General features: G+C 42.7%; 1 protein-coding gene across 1 annotated transcript in view; it reads right to left on the bottom strand.

The window, feature by feature from the left end:
• RPA1 (replication protein A1) overlaps positions 1 to 18,599 on the bottom strand; it is a 47,845-nt gene that overhangs the window by 12,719 nt on the left and 16,527 nt on the right. Inside the window, exons 5-13 of the mRNA XM_037069914.1 lie at positions 16,510 to 16,598; positions 10,204 to 10,296; positions 7,948 to 8,080; positions 6,558 to 6,660; positions 5,113 to 5,181; positions 4,783 to 4,975; positions 4,483 to 4,622; positions 3,977 to 4,125; positions 1,388 to 1,517 (exon numbers count right to left, since the gene is read on the bottom strand). Of these exons, the coding sequence (XP_036925809.1) occupies positions 1,388 to 1,517; positions 3,977 to 4,125; positions 4,483 to 4,622; positions 4,783 to 4,975; positions 5,113 to 5,181; positions 6,558 to 6,660; positions 7,948 to 8,080; positions 10,204 to 10,296; positions 16,510 to 16,598 (1,099 nt within the window). The remainder of the gene's footprint in view (positions 1 to 1,387; positions 1,518 to 3,976; positions 4,126 to 4,482; positions 4,623 to 4,782; positions 4,976 to 5,112; positions 5,182 to 6,557; positions 6,661 to 7,947; positions 8,081 to 10,203; positions 10,297 to 16,509; positions 16,599 to 18,599) is intronic.

Below are 18,599 nucleotides of genomic sequence, written 5' to 3'. Positions count from 1 at the left end.
CAAATGAAAACATGTGGCCGTGTTCCAACAAAACGTTATTTACCACAGGCAGCAGGCTGGATTTGGCTGATGGGCTGGTTTGCCAAGCCCTGGCCTAAGTCATCAAATTCGGAAGAATGCAAAAATAACCGAACAAGGACATTCAAAGTGGAGAAATCACTGATGAGCAAATGCAGCCAGGACTAAGTCATGTGCTGCAGCTTTATGTTGTTGCTCTTCATTTTGCTTTTTAACTCGCATAGAAAGGATGTGAAATGGATCCTTTTTGGGGTGAACAGTTCCCTCTGGGTATACTCTGTATTCAGAGCCAGCTCAGCAACTTCTAGGGCTTTCCGATGTTTCAGACCAAAAGAGGCAAAAACAATCACGTGGACGTTTAAAGAGCCTGGACGAGTCTTCTAGCTAGAGAGCTAGACAGAAAGTCTCCTGGGAGAATGCCTAGAGTTTCTCTGTATTTCCACATAAGGTCCAGATTCAAAGCATGACTTGAAAGTTTGGGTGCAAACAGGGGCTCTCTAGGCCCGATTTCGGACTATAGACCATTGCATCTTAGACAGAAATTGCATGACAAGAGAACCCAAAGAGCGGCTGTTCCTCCAACAGGACGAACATTCTTGTCCAATGCTCCGCCTTCAGGGGGCCATGTAATAGCCTTGTGAGCTGCAGCTGCTGACGACAACGGGCAAGGGAATACAGTGGAATGAGACAGCAAGGAGTAAAAGCCATACTGTATAGAATGAAAATAATAAAGCAGGAACTGCTGTCTTGGGGAAGCATAAGGAGTGAATACATAATCTAAATATTAAATTGTGGACACAAATGACAGGAGGGTCATTCTGTACAAGCGCCGAAGGGAAGCTGCAACTACAGTCAAATGCCTGGACCAATTCTCGTCAGAGGTACTGGTAGCTCTCAGCCCAGGAGAGTTACTGTTCTCCAGCCAGTGCAAGTCCAGGCGAACTGCCCGCTTGTGACACTGGGCCTGACAAATGCTCCACGTGAGCTCCATAGGTAACCTCAAAACCTCTCCTCTCGGCAAGGGGGCATTTCGATCTGCAGGGACAATCACAGAAAAGAAATATGGACCCAGAGGCAGTTTTTATTATAATACATAGCCCGGTCATGGCCACTTTGTTAAGACCCCTCTAAGAACGAAACAGCACTCTAAGTCAGAGCTGATATCTGCTAGCCTCCACGTCAGTTGGAGGCACACAACATACTTCTATTCGGAAGCATGGCCACCACACCAGGCTCTGGTCAGAGCCCCAGTTAGGAACCACGGCTCTGGATTAATGTCTTGACAGCTGGCATAAGAAATTAGACTTGAAAATGCATCCTTCTGCACGCTTTATGTGCTTTTGTGAAGAAAGTTAGGAATATAAGATACCTTGTCCCCTTGGCCCAGGTTCTCTGATTTAACCTCATACAAAGTCTTCCAGTTGGTGACGCTTCCTGTTCCTCCACTCTTTAGATCTGAGATGGAAACACCATCTAACGCTTGTCCTTCTGAGTCGAACCTGAGAAATAAAGAGTGACAGGCACTTTATACACTTATTGAGTATCTCACTCATTTTTTTCAAACCATTCTTAAAAAAAAAAAAAATATTTATTTATTTTTAGACAGACGGGAAGGGGAGGAGAAAGAAACATCAATATGAGGTTGCTTCTCGTGTGCCCCCTACTGGGGACCTGTCCTGAAACCCAGGCATGTGCCCTGACTGGGAATCAAACTAGCCACCCTTTGGTTCCCAGGCCAGCGCTCAATCCACTGAGCTATACCAGTCAGAGCGCCACTCATTTCTTTATGCCAAGTACAGGCTTATCAACACCCTCACCCAACTTCCATGGGTCACAGTCACATAGGCTGCAATTAGTGTCTTCTTCATTGTATCTTTTGCCTACTGAAGAAACTTGAGTGACCTCTTTTTATCTCAATTGCTTTGATGCCCCCCAGTGGTCAGGAAAGACAGTGCCAAAGTACCACAGAACCTTTTCTTAAATTAGCCTTGCACAGCAACACTGGCCCAAGGGCCCAAGAAACAGTAACCTGGACAATCAGCAACAAAAAAGCAATAATGTAGAGCTCCAGTATAGTTCTTTGGGCTACTGATTCTTACCCACTATCAGCAGCTGCATCAATTTTTTTAGTAGCTGCATTTTTATCATGACTGGGATGTATCAATATGGAAAGTGACAGTCAATACACTGTAATGGGAGCGCCCCCCCCAAAGTTCCCACGCTGAGAGATTTTTAAGCCTGATAAGAGTCTAAAAGATTACATAACCCCAAGTAATTTATTAAAAGATATTACCTGTTTTCTTGTAGCTTTATTAGTGATATTTTTTAGTTATGTAACATTCAAGTTAAAATTTATTTGTATTTATTATTAAAATTGATTATACTTCTTGATCACGTGTCAGCCAATATGAGGAAAGGGGACCAGGGAGAAAGTGGCTCAGAAACACATCTGTGGCAGGGAAGAGTGTCTCTGAGATTAAAAACATGTCGATGTCACCCAAAACGAGGATCACTGAAAGCTAAGCACACCCAGAACAGGAGCCTTAAAAAGAGCCCATCTGAAGGAATGGATGCCGCCCTGAGCTGCAGACAACTGCCTTCTCATTCTTTCAGGTAAGCGGCTAAATCCGCCACAGAGGCACAGCAAGGTCCATAAATCTGTTTCGCCACGACTAGCTACACGAGTTTACGATTTCAAAAACTCCAAGGAGACATTTGCCACCAAAGGCAACTCATCAGGAGTCAACAGAGCAAGGAGAGAGGCAGCCCTTCTCACAGTAAAACCCCCACATTGTTATAACCAAGATCTAAACACCTGCAATCCTTGCCTAGTGGGTTGTGTGCACTGAACCTTTGATCAATGCCCAGTTATTTTATTTTGGAGACAGCCATGCCTTTTTTATGTTGACCAGGATGACAGCTATTGACAGGTAAAATATAAAGACCTTAATGTGGGCCTGCAATTAGCCTGGGGTCGAGCTCCAGAGCCTGAAAGAAAAGAAAGCAACGAGGACCCAAAGCTGTGGTTATTTCTGGTCGGACCACTAACAAGCCCCTTGTCTCCTAATGTAATGTCAGCTACCAGAACAGTTAAATGCGGATACATGTGGGCCATACTCATGAGGATGGCTTCAGTGACATGAACACTGCAGTAGCTGTTTCCTGAAACTATTCAAATATTAGTGCTACTGTTTCATATTAGACTCAAAATATAAGCAGGGTGGATGTAATGTGAGCTAATTCGTTAGCCCCTTAAGCCCTAAAACATAACTGGAAACTGACGCACTTTCCCCTGTGACTACAGTCACACAAATTATTTAAGCTCAAGCCAAAGTGTTCTCCCTGACCACATCAATTCCTGCACACCATGTTTCAGTTTGAAGTGCTCTTCTGAGGCAGCTTTAACACCCTAGAAAGCCAGATATAGCGAGGAGATTTTAATAGGCTCCCCTCATCGCCTGAGTGCTTTGGGAATAACAATAAAATGCCAACAAAAGCCCATTGTTCTCACGGCACTTTATTGGAGTCCAGTGAATACACACTGGAAGATGCAATCGGCACCAAAGGCTGGACAGAACAGAGAGCACTTTCTCCCCCCACAGCACAGTAGGCCGCGGCTTTAAACCTGGGAAGGACAGATGCCCCCAGCACACAGCTGCTAAAGCCGGCCTCAGCCTGCTCCGCAGGGTGGGGGTCAGCATGCAGCGCTTCTATCTTAATGGCCTCCTCCTCTGACTCTCCGAGTTTGTCAAGGGTTTACAGGTTTGTCAGTTTAAGGGCTTTAAAGTCATCCTCTCAAAAGGCATAACGCCCCCAAGAAATATGGGAAGGGCACCATTCAGTAACAAAGCCCTGTGCTTGGCAGACGGCTCGCATACTGATTATAAGAACCCCCAAACCCAGCATTTCTCAAAGCCCAGGCTCTAGCAGCCCCCTTATTCAGCCCCATAACACCTACCATCCACGGAGCTTATAGGCCTCTGGGATGTCAGGATTCACAATGACTGTGCTTGACGACAGCACAGAGAGGCTCCGTCCGCCAAAGTCGGACACTCTGGCTCCTTTGATAGCCATCACGGGTTGTCTAGAACCATCAAATTTGTCAGCCTGCAACACAACAAAAATCCCCCCAAAATATGAATGTGTGTCACTGGCAGGAAGAACACACACAACATTTTTAGAGGAAACAAAGAAAACAGTCAATAGCAGAGTGAAGGCAATAAATGAATGGTACAGGGAATCTATACAAGGTAACCTCACACCCAAGAATCTGCTCAGAGAGACATCAAAACTGATGTAGAAGAAAGAGCATTTCACTATGTGAAACTTAAATCACACCGATCACAGAAGTAAATCAAATGAAGGATTTCAACTATTCCCTAGACAGGCTGATCCCTAGGAAGGGTCTCCGGGACACGCTACCCGTTCTCTGCACATGCTCTGACTGCGAACCCAAGTACTCACATCTTCTCCCCACAGAGTAGCGGACACCACCTTCCCTGACGTGTCCATCAAATAGATATTTCTCTTAGACACTTCTCTATTGTTAGCCTTCACTGTGATTCTAGTGGCATCTTCGTAGCTCTTGCAGATCCCAATTATGTCTGTAACACAGGCACAATGCTTTAGCTGGGGGTGGTCAAGCTCCCATAACAGCACGACCAAAGGCTGAACGGCAAGCAGGTAGGTCTCACCCCCCACCAGCCATGTGTGGCAAACAAAACTGATCATCAGCACGCACTTTGCTCTCAGACACAGACATACCTACAAGTGAGTCCTTAGGTTTGCTCTCTAGGTCATCAATCTTTGTGAAATCAAACTGGACTGTAGGTAAGTTACGACCATCTTCACAGGGCATGACAGAAGTCTCATTATTGAAGGTCATCTCATAGTCATTTTTAACAGCCGTGAATTGTTTGTTAGCAATCTTCAGAGTCCCTTTAGAGAAGTAATAGACCTGCAAAACAGTCCAAGCCGTGGAACATGGGATAGTCCATCAAACTGGACATAGAAACCTTTCACCACCATGGAGCGCTGCGATGGACGCGAGTCCCCTCGCCCTTAACTGCTGTCCCAGACGCAACACTACCATACCTTGTTCACGTCGATGAGGGGAAAGAACTTGTCCGCTTGCTCATTGAAAGCAGTAGCTCTGATCTCACCCTGTGGATGCACGCAAGAGGTTAGACTTGTGGGCTCAGCCAGTTTTGCCAGTGAAAAACAGGACACTTCAGTGTCCAATGACATCTTTAAAGAAACACATGTTTTACAGTCACATATTCAAGCTATTAACCCCATGAAACACATTAAGTTGAGTTACCTGATCTTTTTACCATGCTTTACAAACCTCAAGTTAGAAACCTAAAAAAAATAAAATACAAAAAATCCCCCAACAAACCCAACAGTGAGTTTAACATACTGACAACAAAAATAAAACAACTCTGAATGTTGAGTGGCAAGACCGAAGCCCACGGGGAAGTAAGCTGATCCTAGATGATTCATCAGCTTCCCTCGCATTTGCATTAAGCAAGGAATTAGTTCACATTCAGGAGTCACTGCCAAAAATGTCCCAGCAAGTCACGTTTTCAAGTTGCTTGTGATTTGCTTTTCACTTTTACTTTTCATCTGTCAAAACGTCACAGATGAATAAAAAACTGAAATAAATGGGTGAAATTTTTGCCAACTGACAGAACAGGCCAATAATTTGGTAAAAAATTAGGTTCTGGCATGGATGTAGGCGTTACGGTCAGTACAGGGGTGGGCAAAAGCAGGTGTAGGGTTGTGAGCGTGTGAAACGCGGGGCTGATCTGTATTATTACGGCACATCCTCCACTCGGACCGTGCCACTGCTCGGCCTCACCCTTGTACATCCGGGGTGTCACTCCATCTTCTAAGAACAAAAACCAAAAACAAACCACTGACTTTTTTCTGCCATTAAGAGATTTGGACAAACAGCAAATAAACGGCAGTCTGAAGTCCTGGAAGTACATACAGTACTAGGAATTAGAAACAAAACTAATGGACAGAAGAGAACCAGTGAACAAGACTGTGGAGATTCCACTACTCAGATTTTTGGTCGCCTCGTCGTGGTTCGTTTTTTTCCGCGGAAGGCATGGAGAGCCTGCACAGTCAGAGCCCTCTCTCAAAACCACTCACTCACCACGGCGGCTCCTGCGTGCCTCCGGCCGCGGCTCCAGGAGCCGCTCTGCTCACAGGCACACAGCACCTCCCGCAGCTCCAACGAAGGCCGCCAGTGAGTCAGAGCATCTCTGGTCTCTCCTGCCCATTCGGCGACTTATACACGTCGAACACTAATTCCCACTGTTACAAATGCTTTCGTTTAAGGTCAAGGATTTCATTTATAACCTTGAAGCCCATGCCTCCAGACAGCATCAAAAGACAACAAAAGAGGAAAACCACAGTAACGATCACAGTTTTTTTCGGCCTGCTACTGTTCTCCACCCCACCGGCCTCACAGAGGTGTGCCTTCCGTCGCCCAGGTCAGCTGGCTCCTACTTCCCCGCTCGGCAAACACTCACACTTTCATCAACCAGTTCTATAGAGAAAAGCTTCCCTTCCCCGCGGGAGTTGCTCCAGGTACGGATCTGACTCTTGTTGGTGACGCGGGCACAGATAGTCCACCTGAAAACCACACGGATGGTGTTAGCGTTTGAGTCTCGCTGGGAAAAGATCTGAAAGGTTCCCTAACATCTTCCTACAGCCTTTCTTATCTCCCGCATACTCCACCACGTTTTAATGTAAGCTCTATTTTAATCCACCTAATTAAACCCAAAGCTGACATAACGGTTTGACAGTTTATAGAATAAGCAAATAGTAAAACATACCAGGTGATTTAACACTAACTCATTCTCCTGTCAAATAAGTAAATTTATAAACTCTCTCCCTTGTCTAGAAAGCATCACCAAGGCAACAATATCCCCTTAATGAAAGGTTTGAAGCTAGAAATGCAGTAATACCAACAATTATATTTTGCCACTATTTTCATTATGGGAACTGGTGTCAAACTTCAGTCTCATTTCTAACACACACCGAAGAGAAACACAGGCTTACGGAACATGGTGCCGGTAAGCCGCCAAAGCAAAATGCACCGAAGCAGCAGGAACTCAGAAGCTACTAAAATAGGAGGCACGAAGCCCAGTCCTGGTGCCCGTCCCACACACAGGCACTGGGTACCTTAGCTACTTTACCTACAATTTCATAGGGGAACATACCTACACTGCAAAGAATGGAAGAATACAACTGCTAAATTAATTTTTAATGGGAAAAAGTGATCACAAAAATTATCTCTTTGAGGTATATTAATGTGAATACAAGTAGAACAGATTCTTTAAGCCAACTCTATCAAGAGTAACACTTTTGGACTAAAAGTCACCTATTTATACAATGAGAAGATAAACACGTTCTGAATAAGAACAAATGTTTAGTTTTAGGCATAAGACTACCAACTTATTCTTTCAGCATTAAGTATTTTTTTAAAAATATTTTATTTATTTATTTTTGAGAGGGGAAGGGAAGGAAGGAAAGGAGAGAAACATCAGTGTGTGGTTGCCGCTTGAGCGCCCCCCACTGGAGACCTCGCCCACGACCCAGGCTTGTGCCCTGACAGGGAATCAAATTGGCGACCCTTTGATTTGAAGGCCCACGCTCAATCCACTGAGCTACACCAGCCAGGGCTCAGCAATAAATATTTTTAATTTCAAAATGAATGAAGCTCAATAGGCTATGGCGGATTGCTCTTTTGGTCACCCTTACCTGATAAGGCAGTTAAAGGGAGGAAAAAACAAACCAAAAAAGAGGAAAACTATTTTATGTGTGGTAAGAGTTCACACATAAATAAGACAAGAGTCCATAATAACCTCTTATACTATTTTGAAGTACATTCTGAACTTATTCTGTGGAGAAACTCACTTGGATTGGTAAGGGGTGAGGCTGGCGATGGGCACCACTTTGGCCTGTGACCCCGCGGAACTGTTCACGAGGCTGGTCCCTCCAGCTTTTCCAAATGTCTTTGAGGCACCATAAGGCTTAGATGCACTGGAACCTTTAAAACACACAGACACAGACACACAAGAGAGGACAATCATTATTCTCTTTAAATTGACTCAATTACTGAGGTGTCACTGGTGAAATTATAACAAAATGAGAGGCCAAATTCCTCCTTTTTAGCATCCAGAGACTGGAAATCAAACAGAGACTGGAACAGGAGGCCAAAACCCAATCTAGAATGAAGGCTGGGCACACAGACATTCCCTGTACATCTGCTGTCTTGTGTCCCGAGGTCAGGCTAACAATGGCGATGTCTTTCAGAGGCCCGCCTTCTGACACTTGTCTCGTGCCAATGGGCAAGACGACAACAGGTCAGAAGAAGAAAATCAACCTTGATCGGTGAAACTGCTGCAAGTCACTAGATGCGTAAGAGCAAAAGGACAGGCCAGGAAGTAAAGGTCACGGAGGGTGCCCGACACAAATGTGTATCACCTCAGAACACCCCCTGAAAACTGCCAGTCCTCAGCTGCTCTATGGGACTGAAAAGCCCAGAATGAAGTCTAGGGGGCGGGGTTCAGTTGGGAGCAAAGGGCGAGAATCTGTCGCGGGTGCAAGGTGAGCAGGTGGCTGGCTGCCCGACCCCTTCTGCCTCCTTCACCCAGGTGTGAGCGGCTGCCTCCACTGGGAAAGGGTAGGCAACGAAAGCACACGAACTCCTTTGCACACTGTTTCTGCAGAGCTTCAACTTCCAAATTCAGAAAATACAATTTAGGCCAATGATTTCATATCTTCTATATCAAAACATTTCTTCCCAATGGAATGTTTCTAGAAGTATAAAGCTACCATTATTCAGCATTTATTTATTGAGTTTCCAAAGTAGGTACCACACACTATTCTAGGTATCTATAGCACTTTAGTAAAAAATATACACAGACTGTCCCAGATCTTAAAAATTTCTATTCTAACTGCAGAGTTGAGAGACAGCTATATACAGAACAGTAATAATTACTTCAAGAATATGCAAAGAAACACGTGGACTAGGCAGAATGTGTGTGTGCCCACACCTAATATATAACCCACAATTACGTAAAGCACACACATGCATCGAGTTTTCGTGCCAGTACCTTTCCCGTCAGTACATATCCAGTCTTTTTTTCCCTACCGCCCAGCTGATGTGTATTTAGGAAACATTAACAGGTTTTCACAATTAAATATTAATATAAGCCAAAGACGAACAACTGAGAATATAAATCTGTGAAAGGAGAGATAAGAACAACATGCTACCATTTGGATTTCAGCATAAGGAAGTGACTTTTTGACTGTTTACCATTTTAGATAATCTAGCCCACCATCTCCCTTCAACAGTAGATAACTGGAGAGTTGTGTACGGAGAGACCCACTTATACAGAGGCACAGAGAGAGAAAGTAGGTAGACAGCTTCGCAAGGTAGATAAAAGCATCCAAGACCAATGGGGAGAAAGTCATGTCTTAAAAGTTTCATAGGAACATCACCGACATCATAACTGCCTTTTTTAGAATCTGAGCATTGAAAAATAGAAAACAGTCACTGTGGGAGGAGTGGAGGTGGCGTATGTGACGGGGGAAAAAGGGCCTCTAAAGATAAACCAAATTCAACAAATCACCATGTTCAGTGGGGGCTCCTGAAGCAGAGGCCAGAAGGAAACAATGATTCCATCGCAGCCTCTGAGGACCCGCTGCAGAGGAAGTTAGAACTATTTCTCATCCATGAAACTGAGAAGCAAATCTATGACCAATATAAATGGCACTGTCTTTAAGCTAAGATAAATACCCAAGAGCCCGCAATGGGGTACTTGGGGAGACAAGCCAAATTTAATAAGCTGATCCTAGATAGTTAAAAGGCTAGAATTTAAAAGCTATGTAAATTCACAGTAAGAAGGGTATAAAACCTAAGATGTGGAAAACTACCAGAAAAACTATTAACAGAGAACAGTATATCATTCTGATAAAAAACTGTCATGTTATCTTTAAAAGACTATCTTTAATCATTTCTTCAATCACATACTTCGCAATAAGAATTGAACTTACTCTTTGCAAGAAGCAACTGTTGTGAATGGCATTCTAAACACCTCCTTTAGTCCCAGATTAAATTTAAAAACATTATGCAAAAGCCTAACATAGGACCAGTGGCGGTCTTACCCATTCCTGAGCTCCCATTCTGCTGTGGGGGCTTGCTGGCCAGTGGACTGGCTGCTGAGGCTGGAGAAGGAGCCACCTGCTGCTGCCCATGTCCTGAGGATCAAAAGAGAAAGACCATTTTGGTGCAAATAATTTGGGTTAAAAGGCTGAAACTTAAGTAGAAGAAATACTCAAAGAAAACAGGAACCTGTGACTGTCAAAGAGACTCTCATGGGTCAGACCCCATGCCGGGGCAGTCAACAGCATGCAGTGCGTGTGTGGGGGGCACGCTCTTGTTTTCATCACCTACAAGGTCGGCTCCATCTACCTTTCACCTGCTTATAATTAATAGCTTTCAGTTTTAATGAGGTTCTCCCCTAAAGCCTTGCCCATTTCTCTTGCATGAACTTGAAGTCAAGTCACTGGGCTGGATCTCAGATAATACCACTATTTCCATAGCAACAAATCGATGTCATCAACAGAACTGTGTGTTCGCGGCGGGAACTATTAGAAGAAAAAGCTGGGTGGTAAGAAAAACCTAAAAGCAGTTCAATTGTCTCTGAAGTGATCCTGCTTCAAAGGAAAAAAGACATTCAGAAAGGATTCTACCCTCTCCCTCCCAAACAAAGCCACCTTATTTTGCAACTGATGGTTGATGGAAAATAAGAGTTGAAAGAACCTCAGGTACCGTGAAGTGCCTGTGAACTGTCACAGCAGGAAGAGATGAGAATGGAGTTCAGAAACTAGGTATGTGAAGGAAACAGGAAGATTAAAAGGAAAAGAGGGGAAATGAACTCTCTCAGGCAGAAAGTAAGAAATGCCAGACCATTAAGGTGTTTATTTGCCCCTCATCCTTTTGACAAATGTTTATGAAGTTGAAAATGTTAAAATAGCAAAATACACCTAATGGAAAAAATATATAATAGGCTCAGGGAATTTTATTTTGCCTTTGTAATCGGCACTAAAAGTGTAAGTCGAGCTGGGCTGCTCATCAAGAGTGCTTGTAGCACCCGAGTGGGGCTCCCAAAGATCTCCTCGGGTGCCTGGGAACACCCACGGAGGGCGCTGCCAAAAAGGCTCCCTGCCGCCCCTCGGCCCTGCCTTCCCCAGGATGGGGTTACTCTTGCTGGGTTCCCAAGGCCCTCACTCAACTGGGCCCATGACACGCCGGTGTCATTTCCTTCTGGCAATATTACTCTTCACTGGTCTGACTAAATGAGAGTTAACTAAATGACAGTTAACCGTGCCATTAGAGTGAAATTAATTTAGCATAAAATTGAAAAGGTTAAACAGAGTTGTTTATTCTTTAGTTTTTCCTGTGGAGAGGAAAATCAAGGCCTTATTTACATAGGAAAAAGAAAACAAGATTCTTAACAATGAAGTTCCGTGTTTACTTTTAGCTTTCCCACTGTCTCTGAATTTGCAAAGTGTCACAGAAATTGAATGAGAGAACTGCTCTTCTCTTTTTTTTTTTAAAAAAGATTTTATTTATTTATCTTTAGAGGGAAGGGAAGGAGAAAGGGAGAGAAATATCAATGTATGGTTGCCTCTCATGCATTCCCTGCTGGGAACTGGCCTGCAACCCAGGCATGTGCTCTGACTGGGAATCGAACCATGATCTTTTGGTTCGCAGGCCCACGCTCAATATACACTCAAAAAATGGTCAAGGTATACTTTTTGTTATGCATATTTTACCACAATTTTTAAAAGTGTAACTTAGCTATTTATCTATTCTAAGATGAATATTTTTGACATTTTAACATAGGTATTAAAATTAATGTGTTGCCCTGGCTGGTATGGCTCAGGTGTTTGGGGCATTGTCCTATAAATCAAAAGGTTGTGGGTCTGATTCCCAGTCAGCACATATGCCTAGGTTGCAGGTTCAGTCCCTGGTCAGGGCACATATCAGGGGCAACCAACTGATCAATGTCTCTCTCTTACATTAATGTTTCTCCCCCACCTCAAATCAGTAACCATGCCCTTGAGTGAGGGTAAAAAAATATTAATGTGTTATAATTTCCTTGTAGTAGTACATAATATAATGGTAATGTAATTATTGGATTCTTAGATTCAATGAAGTAGACATTAATAATAGCTACCATTTTTTGAGTGCCTATTTTTGCACCAGGTACAAGATTAAGTGCACTACTGCATTTAATCTTCAACCCTATGATACAGACAGTATTACTATACCCATTTAACAGGCGAGAAAACTGGGCCACAGAAGTCAAGTAACTTGCCCAAGTCACACAGCTAGGAAGAGGCAAACGTCACCTTGCACCTACATTTGTCCAACTAGATTCATTTGCTTCACCATGTAGTTAACTTTTAATTGTAAGTAACCAATTCTGGCAGCCAAAACTTTAACTATATAGAACATAACTAATAACCCTAATATTTGGTAGCTGGGAAAAGTTACTAATTCCTTTATCAGAACAATCCTCAACTCCTGCTTGGGTCTACATTTGCAAATGTGGCACAGGACACAAGGGTCAGTCTTAAAGGGACAGCAAACACCCCGGGGCACTGTAAACAGCCCCAATTGTCCTTCAATGTAATGCACTGAGACACAACTGCTGACCACAAGACATGAACGAAATTGGCCTACAGCTAAATAAAAATCTTTCTAAAGTTTAAAATTATAATCCAGAGCAGAAATGTATAGACTCAACTTCTGATAGTCTCTTTTTGCCACCTGTAAGTCAAGCCATTTTGGGAAGGATCAAAGTCATAATTCTTAGGTGCTCCACACTAGCTTCACAGCACTGGCTCTGACCCAGGAGGAAAATGGGATATTTAAAAGCAGAGTCTAGCCCTGGTTGGTGTGGCTCAGTGGATTGAGCGCAGGCCTGCGAACCACACGATCGAGGTTTGATTCCCAGTCAGGGCACATGCCTGGGTTGCAGGCCAGTTCCCAGCAGGGGACTCATGAGAGGCAACCATACATTGATATTTCTCTCCTCTCCTCCCTTCACTCTAAAGATAAATAAATAAAATCTTAAAAAAAAAAAAAAAGCAGAGGCTAGTTCCTCAAGTTGCTTGCACTCATACCTATCATTTTAATATCATTATAATGGTAAGTGAGCCACCAGCAGATAAAAATTAGGTAACACACAATAGGGTACACAAAAACTCAAATTCTACTAGCAAGCGCTTTCTTAATGACAGCTACAAAGATTATAAAGAGTCAATCCAATAGTTAGAATTTCCTGTTGGCAGAAAATGGACAGAATTAGCCAGAAAAAAAAATTCCAGCTAATGATGAGTAATGCTACTAAGTGTAAGAAATTAAGTCTATGTAAAACATTAGGGTTAGAAATAGTGTAGGTACAGAGAATACACATATTGACAAAAACATACGGGAGATTTCAAATCATCCAATCCAGTCCCGTACGAAGCATGAATTGTGTCTGAAGTTTTATTTCTCACATCTTGAAAATTCTGTATCTTTACCTGACATAGTACTAGTACCATAAGGCAATTTCAGTGCACATTTTGCAACTCCTCTGCTAGTTTCTGGGCTGGACTGAGTCAATTAATTTTACCGTCACACATTCTGGGTTAGGTGCTGAGGAGGATACAAACCTAATTTTAGTTTCAGATACCAACCTAACTCTACCCAGTAATAACAGAGTTGCCTTGCTCTCACAATAGATAAGTAGAAAACATATATGTGAAATACACCTGTAAGGTAGTAGTCACTGTAACAAAGCAATTTCTATTGTGGCCCAAGTAACAATGTGTTATTGATTTGGCTACAATGAAATTCAATAGCAAATAACTCTGAAGGACAAGATCTTCCTCTCACCCCTGCACTCGAACAGATCCTGAAGGAAAGAACCAGTGGGACGGGATTCTGAGACAAAGGACTTTTCCCCAGTTTTACAGTTCTAACCCTAAGCAGTAATCTTTATCTTTATTTCAAATACTTTTGCCCCTGAAACACAAAATGTCCAAAAAACCATCCAATTAACCCTGGCTGTAGCTCAGTGGATTGAGCACAGGCCTATGAAGCAAAGGATCGCCAGTTCGATTCCCCATCAGGGCACATGCCTGGGTTGTGGGCTGGGTCCCCAGTGGGGGACACATGAGAGGCAACCACAGATTGATGTTTCTCTCCCACTCTTTCTCCTTCCCTTCCCCTCTCTCTAAAAAAAATAAATAAATATTTTTTAAACCATTCAATTAAATACAACATAAAAAAACATTAGAAATCAGGCAAAGGTGATGAAGTTGGGCACCATCCCCTCTACCTGACCTTGCTACAGCATCCGAAGGTTTCAGAGGCGCTTTGCCTTAGCTCTTCTCCCCCAAAGCCGAGAATACAATAAACCAATGTGCTCATTTTAACCAGACTTCACTACCGCAAAACAAATGGGATGTTCCAATTTACTATTTTAGAGCTTTACCTGAATAAGCTTCAGCTCTCCCTTTCTAACTGAAAGCACCAAATTACTGTTCTGTGTCGGTACAAAGGAAAGTCTAGAAGGCTTCATTTCTGGAAGAAGCATGGTGATGACCTAGTCCTAAATCTTCCCACTTCTCCGAAAAACTACACAGAGCAACAAAGAGAACAAATACCCACACCCTACAAACACCCCCTATACAGACTACATCTTTCTGAAGCTAGGGGACCGAGAAAACCCATAAATTCCAAATTATGTGAAAGTGAAGCCCCAAACTCCTCAAAGAAACCACAATGTTAAGACAAAGGCAGCATGGATGATTTAAATGTAAAAAATAAAATCACACGAAGTACTAGAATAAAACATGCGTGAATGCCTTAACTCTGGAGTGAGGAAAACCTTTCTAACTATTGCTTAAAAAACCCAAAGTCATATTAAAATAATTGGAAACTTCAACTTCATAAAAACAAAAACATAGCCACATAGCAAAAACACCAAAAGCAGAGCCAAAAAGCCTTTGTAACTCATACTGGGGAAAATGGATTGATCCCCCTACTTTTTACGGAACTCTGAGAAATTGAGAAAAGAAAGAAGCCACCCAAAAGAAAATCAGACAATACAATAGTCAGTTCATAAAGAATAAAAGGCCCTTAAACATTTAAAGGGATGCTCACCTTTCTCAGGAGACCAACTTAACTACACGGAGATGCCAGGTTTCATCCATCAGTTCGGAAAAAATTCAGAACATTAACAACAGAGTGTGCTGTTAATGTTCATACAGCCAAAAACAGTTGTGGAGAAACCAGTATTTCCATGCACTGCTGGTGGGAATGAAAAATGGTCCCAACCTATGGAGGGGACTGCAACCGTACCTACTCACCTCTCTACCACATTTACCCCCCCCCCACCCAGCGATCGCACTTCTGGCAATCACCCCCCTTCTGCCCTTATACCTGCATTTAGAAAGTCATTCATTGCGGTTGTGTTTTCACAGTGTGAAAACAACTCAAATATCCATCAAAGGACTGGTTGAATTACGAAGCAGCCACGGAACAGAACTCACTACAACTGAAAGGGTCAAGCCAGTTTCTGACCCTCTGGACTGCTCCGGACTCAGTCGTCCCAACTCAACTGACAGCCCCGAGGCTTAATCGAAACTCTGACCCTCCTGTACCAGGAACAGCCCGGCTCTTTACCAAACCCGTTGTTCGTCTCACATCCTGGAACCCTGAGGTTTGGGGTTCCGTCTTCACCGGCCTGGAAGACAAGAGACTAACCCCTCCCCCCTATGCACCCACGTTTCTCATGCTTTTTCTTTTAAAGACCCCATTTCCCCGCCCCCAGGGGCTGCAGTCATCCTGACTCAGCCTGCCCGGAAGCGCGGCATCAAATAAAGGCACTTGGATCAGATCATCTGGATCCTCCCGCCTCTATCTCTTGTGCATTTCTTACAATAACTTTTTTAAAAAAGAGAAAGATCTCCAAGTATACATATGGAACTATCTTCAGGCTGAGAGCTTTTTAAAAAGCAGAGCAGCCCAAGCTAGTGTGGCTTAGTTGGTTGCAGCGCTGTCCCGTAAACCAGAAGGGGGCAGATGCGACTCCCAGTCAGGGCACATGCCCAGGCTGTGGTCCGACCAGTCTGTTTGGCGTAGGAAAGCACCCCCGACATCTAGTTGTAGATGAGCCAGAAGTGTCAGTGTTGAGTAAAAAGAAAAACAGTGGAAAGGTTTCTTTAAGGAATCTAACCATCATTTCTTCAGTCCTGAAAAAAACCCGAGGAAGAATCTGCTTCCTAGACCCCCAACCAAATTGCTACTTTTATTATAACTAACAAATCAAATGGAACCCAAAAAGTAGAATTTCTGATCTGTGAAGAGGTATTCACTTGAGTGTTACAACCTACAAAAAGCACTTTTACCTTCATTATAGGGCACTGGGTTGCCAATCTTTACTCCAACTGCTTCTGCTGATTTCAAAACATTTAACTCCATCAAAATAACGACTTTCCTACAAAGCCAAAGAAACAGAAACAAGTGAGAAAAAATAAATTCACAAGCCCTTCAAATGACAAGATATTTAAAAAGCTTTCCCCCAATAATCATTCTGATAAAACTATTTCCCTTTGTCAGCTGGTTTCATTGCTGGATAACTTGCAAAGTAGATGATGGCAATTCCCACATAAATATTTCCCTTAATCTTTCACTGCATCATTATCAAGGCTTTTTATGATCGCAGGTTTTCATTTCCCATCTAGTCCCTTAATTAAAATGCAGTGTCCCTGCTACACACCGTATCTTCACACAGCAAATGACATAAGAATTTAGATTATTAAACACAAGAATATGTGGCACAAGACATGATCTGTTTTCAGAAACATGACACTTATCTAAACAATTACTTTTCCTGGTGAAAACCAATATGACCGTAGACATTTTTTAAAATGTAATTCTTATCTAAGAATATATAGTTCTTTGCCCTATTTTTTAAAACTCTGCTTAAAACCCTGTAATAACTTCCGGAGGACCATAGGCCCCTCCAAAAAACCAACCTCTGCCTGCCAAAACACACACACACACACACCACCACCCCCAAGAGTGTAGCCCACAGGCTCTGCAAGGCCTGGCCACGCTCATCTCCAGTTCTCTCACACCAGTTCCGAAGCACCCCTGCTCTCTAGCCATGGTTTCCTCTCAGGTTCTGGTGATATTATGCTCTCTCCTGCCACAGGGCCTTTGCATATGCTGCTTTCGGATTGGGAGGGCTTTCTCTTATTCTGCTTCATCCAATAGTCATTTTTTGGCTTTCTTCTCCAATTACCACTCCTTCAAAAGACACTCCCAGTGGTTAGGGAATCACTGTTTTAGGTCAGGTTTCTCTTTTCAATGGCCATGACTGCTTTTCCTCAGATCACTTCTCTCAGGTTTAATTAATATATATGAACATACAATTAACATGTAAAATATGCTATTTATTTATTTATTTATGTGCGTGGGGTGGCCAACAGTAGGTTTACAGTTGTTCGTATGCAAAATAATGCATTAATAAATTATAAAGATGAAGAAACTGTTTTGTGTACTCATAACTGTAAACCTTAGAAATTAAGACTATAAATTATTACACCTATATTATTACCCCACTAACCACACTCAAGCAGGTATTACTGGTACTTCTGCCAGGCTCTATATTATCATCGTGCATTCATTGTTTGATTATCTGTTTCTCCTACTAGACTGTACTTTCAATGAGGGCAGTTAATGCCGCAACTGGTCCACAGTGTTGCTCAATACAAACTTGAATAAGAATGTAATGATCAGCCCTGGCTGGTGTGGCTCAGTGGATTGAGTGTTGGCCTGTGAAGCGAAGGGTCGCTGGTTCAATTCCCAGTCAGGGCCATGCCTGGGTTGCGGGCCAGGTCGCCAGTTGAGGGCATGTGAGACCCAACCACACACTGATGTTTCTCTCCCTCTTTCTCCCTCCCTTCCCTTCTCTAAAAATAAATAAATATATTTTTTAAAAAAGACTGTAACGATCATGTCTGTATTCTCAAGAAAACTACAACATGAAAAAGGAATTTCAGGGGAACACAAGTGAAAGCAGGGAAACCAAGAAAAAAGAACTGATGGTGGTAGCAGCCAAGAGAAATAAAACATTGAACAATTGGGTGGGTGGAAGCGCTGTGTTTGCATTCTTTAAATGGCCTGATAGCTGTTATTTTGAAAGTTATGTATAAATGATCAGTTTGTGCTACTTTTACTAGGTTTTCATATCAAGGTTATATTATTTCAATAAAATAAGCTTGAAACTATCTGTTCCTGTGAATTTAATACACATACCCTATAAAAATTATCTGATATTTAGTAGTGGATATTTAATGATCTTCCAAAATTATCCAAATTATGCCAACGGAGGCTTAGCAATAACTTAGCATTACCCTAATACCAAAATCTTAAATAATTAAAAAAACAAAAGTCTTTTTATCCTATAATATACATATATCCTAGATAAAAT

Source organism: Sturnira hondurensis, unplaced genomic scaffold, assembly GCF_014824575.4.
Source record: "Sturnira hondurensis isolate 20B ecotype Veracruz unplaced genomic scaffold, ASM1482457v3 Scaffold0018728, whole genome shotgun sequence".
Taxonomy (NCBI): domain Eukaryota; kingdom Metazoa; phylum Chordata; class Mammalia; order Chiroptera; family Phyllostomidae; genus Sturnira; species Sturnira hondurensis.
Note: the sequence above shows the minus strand (reverse complement) of the source record. Positions and strands in the feature narration are given on the sequence as shown.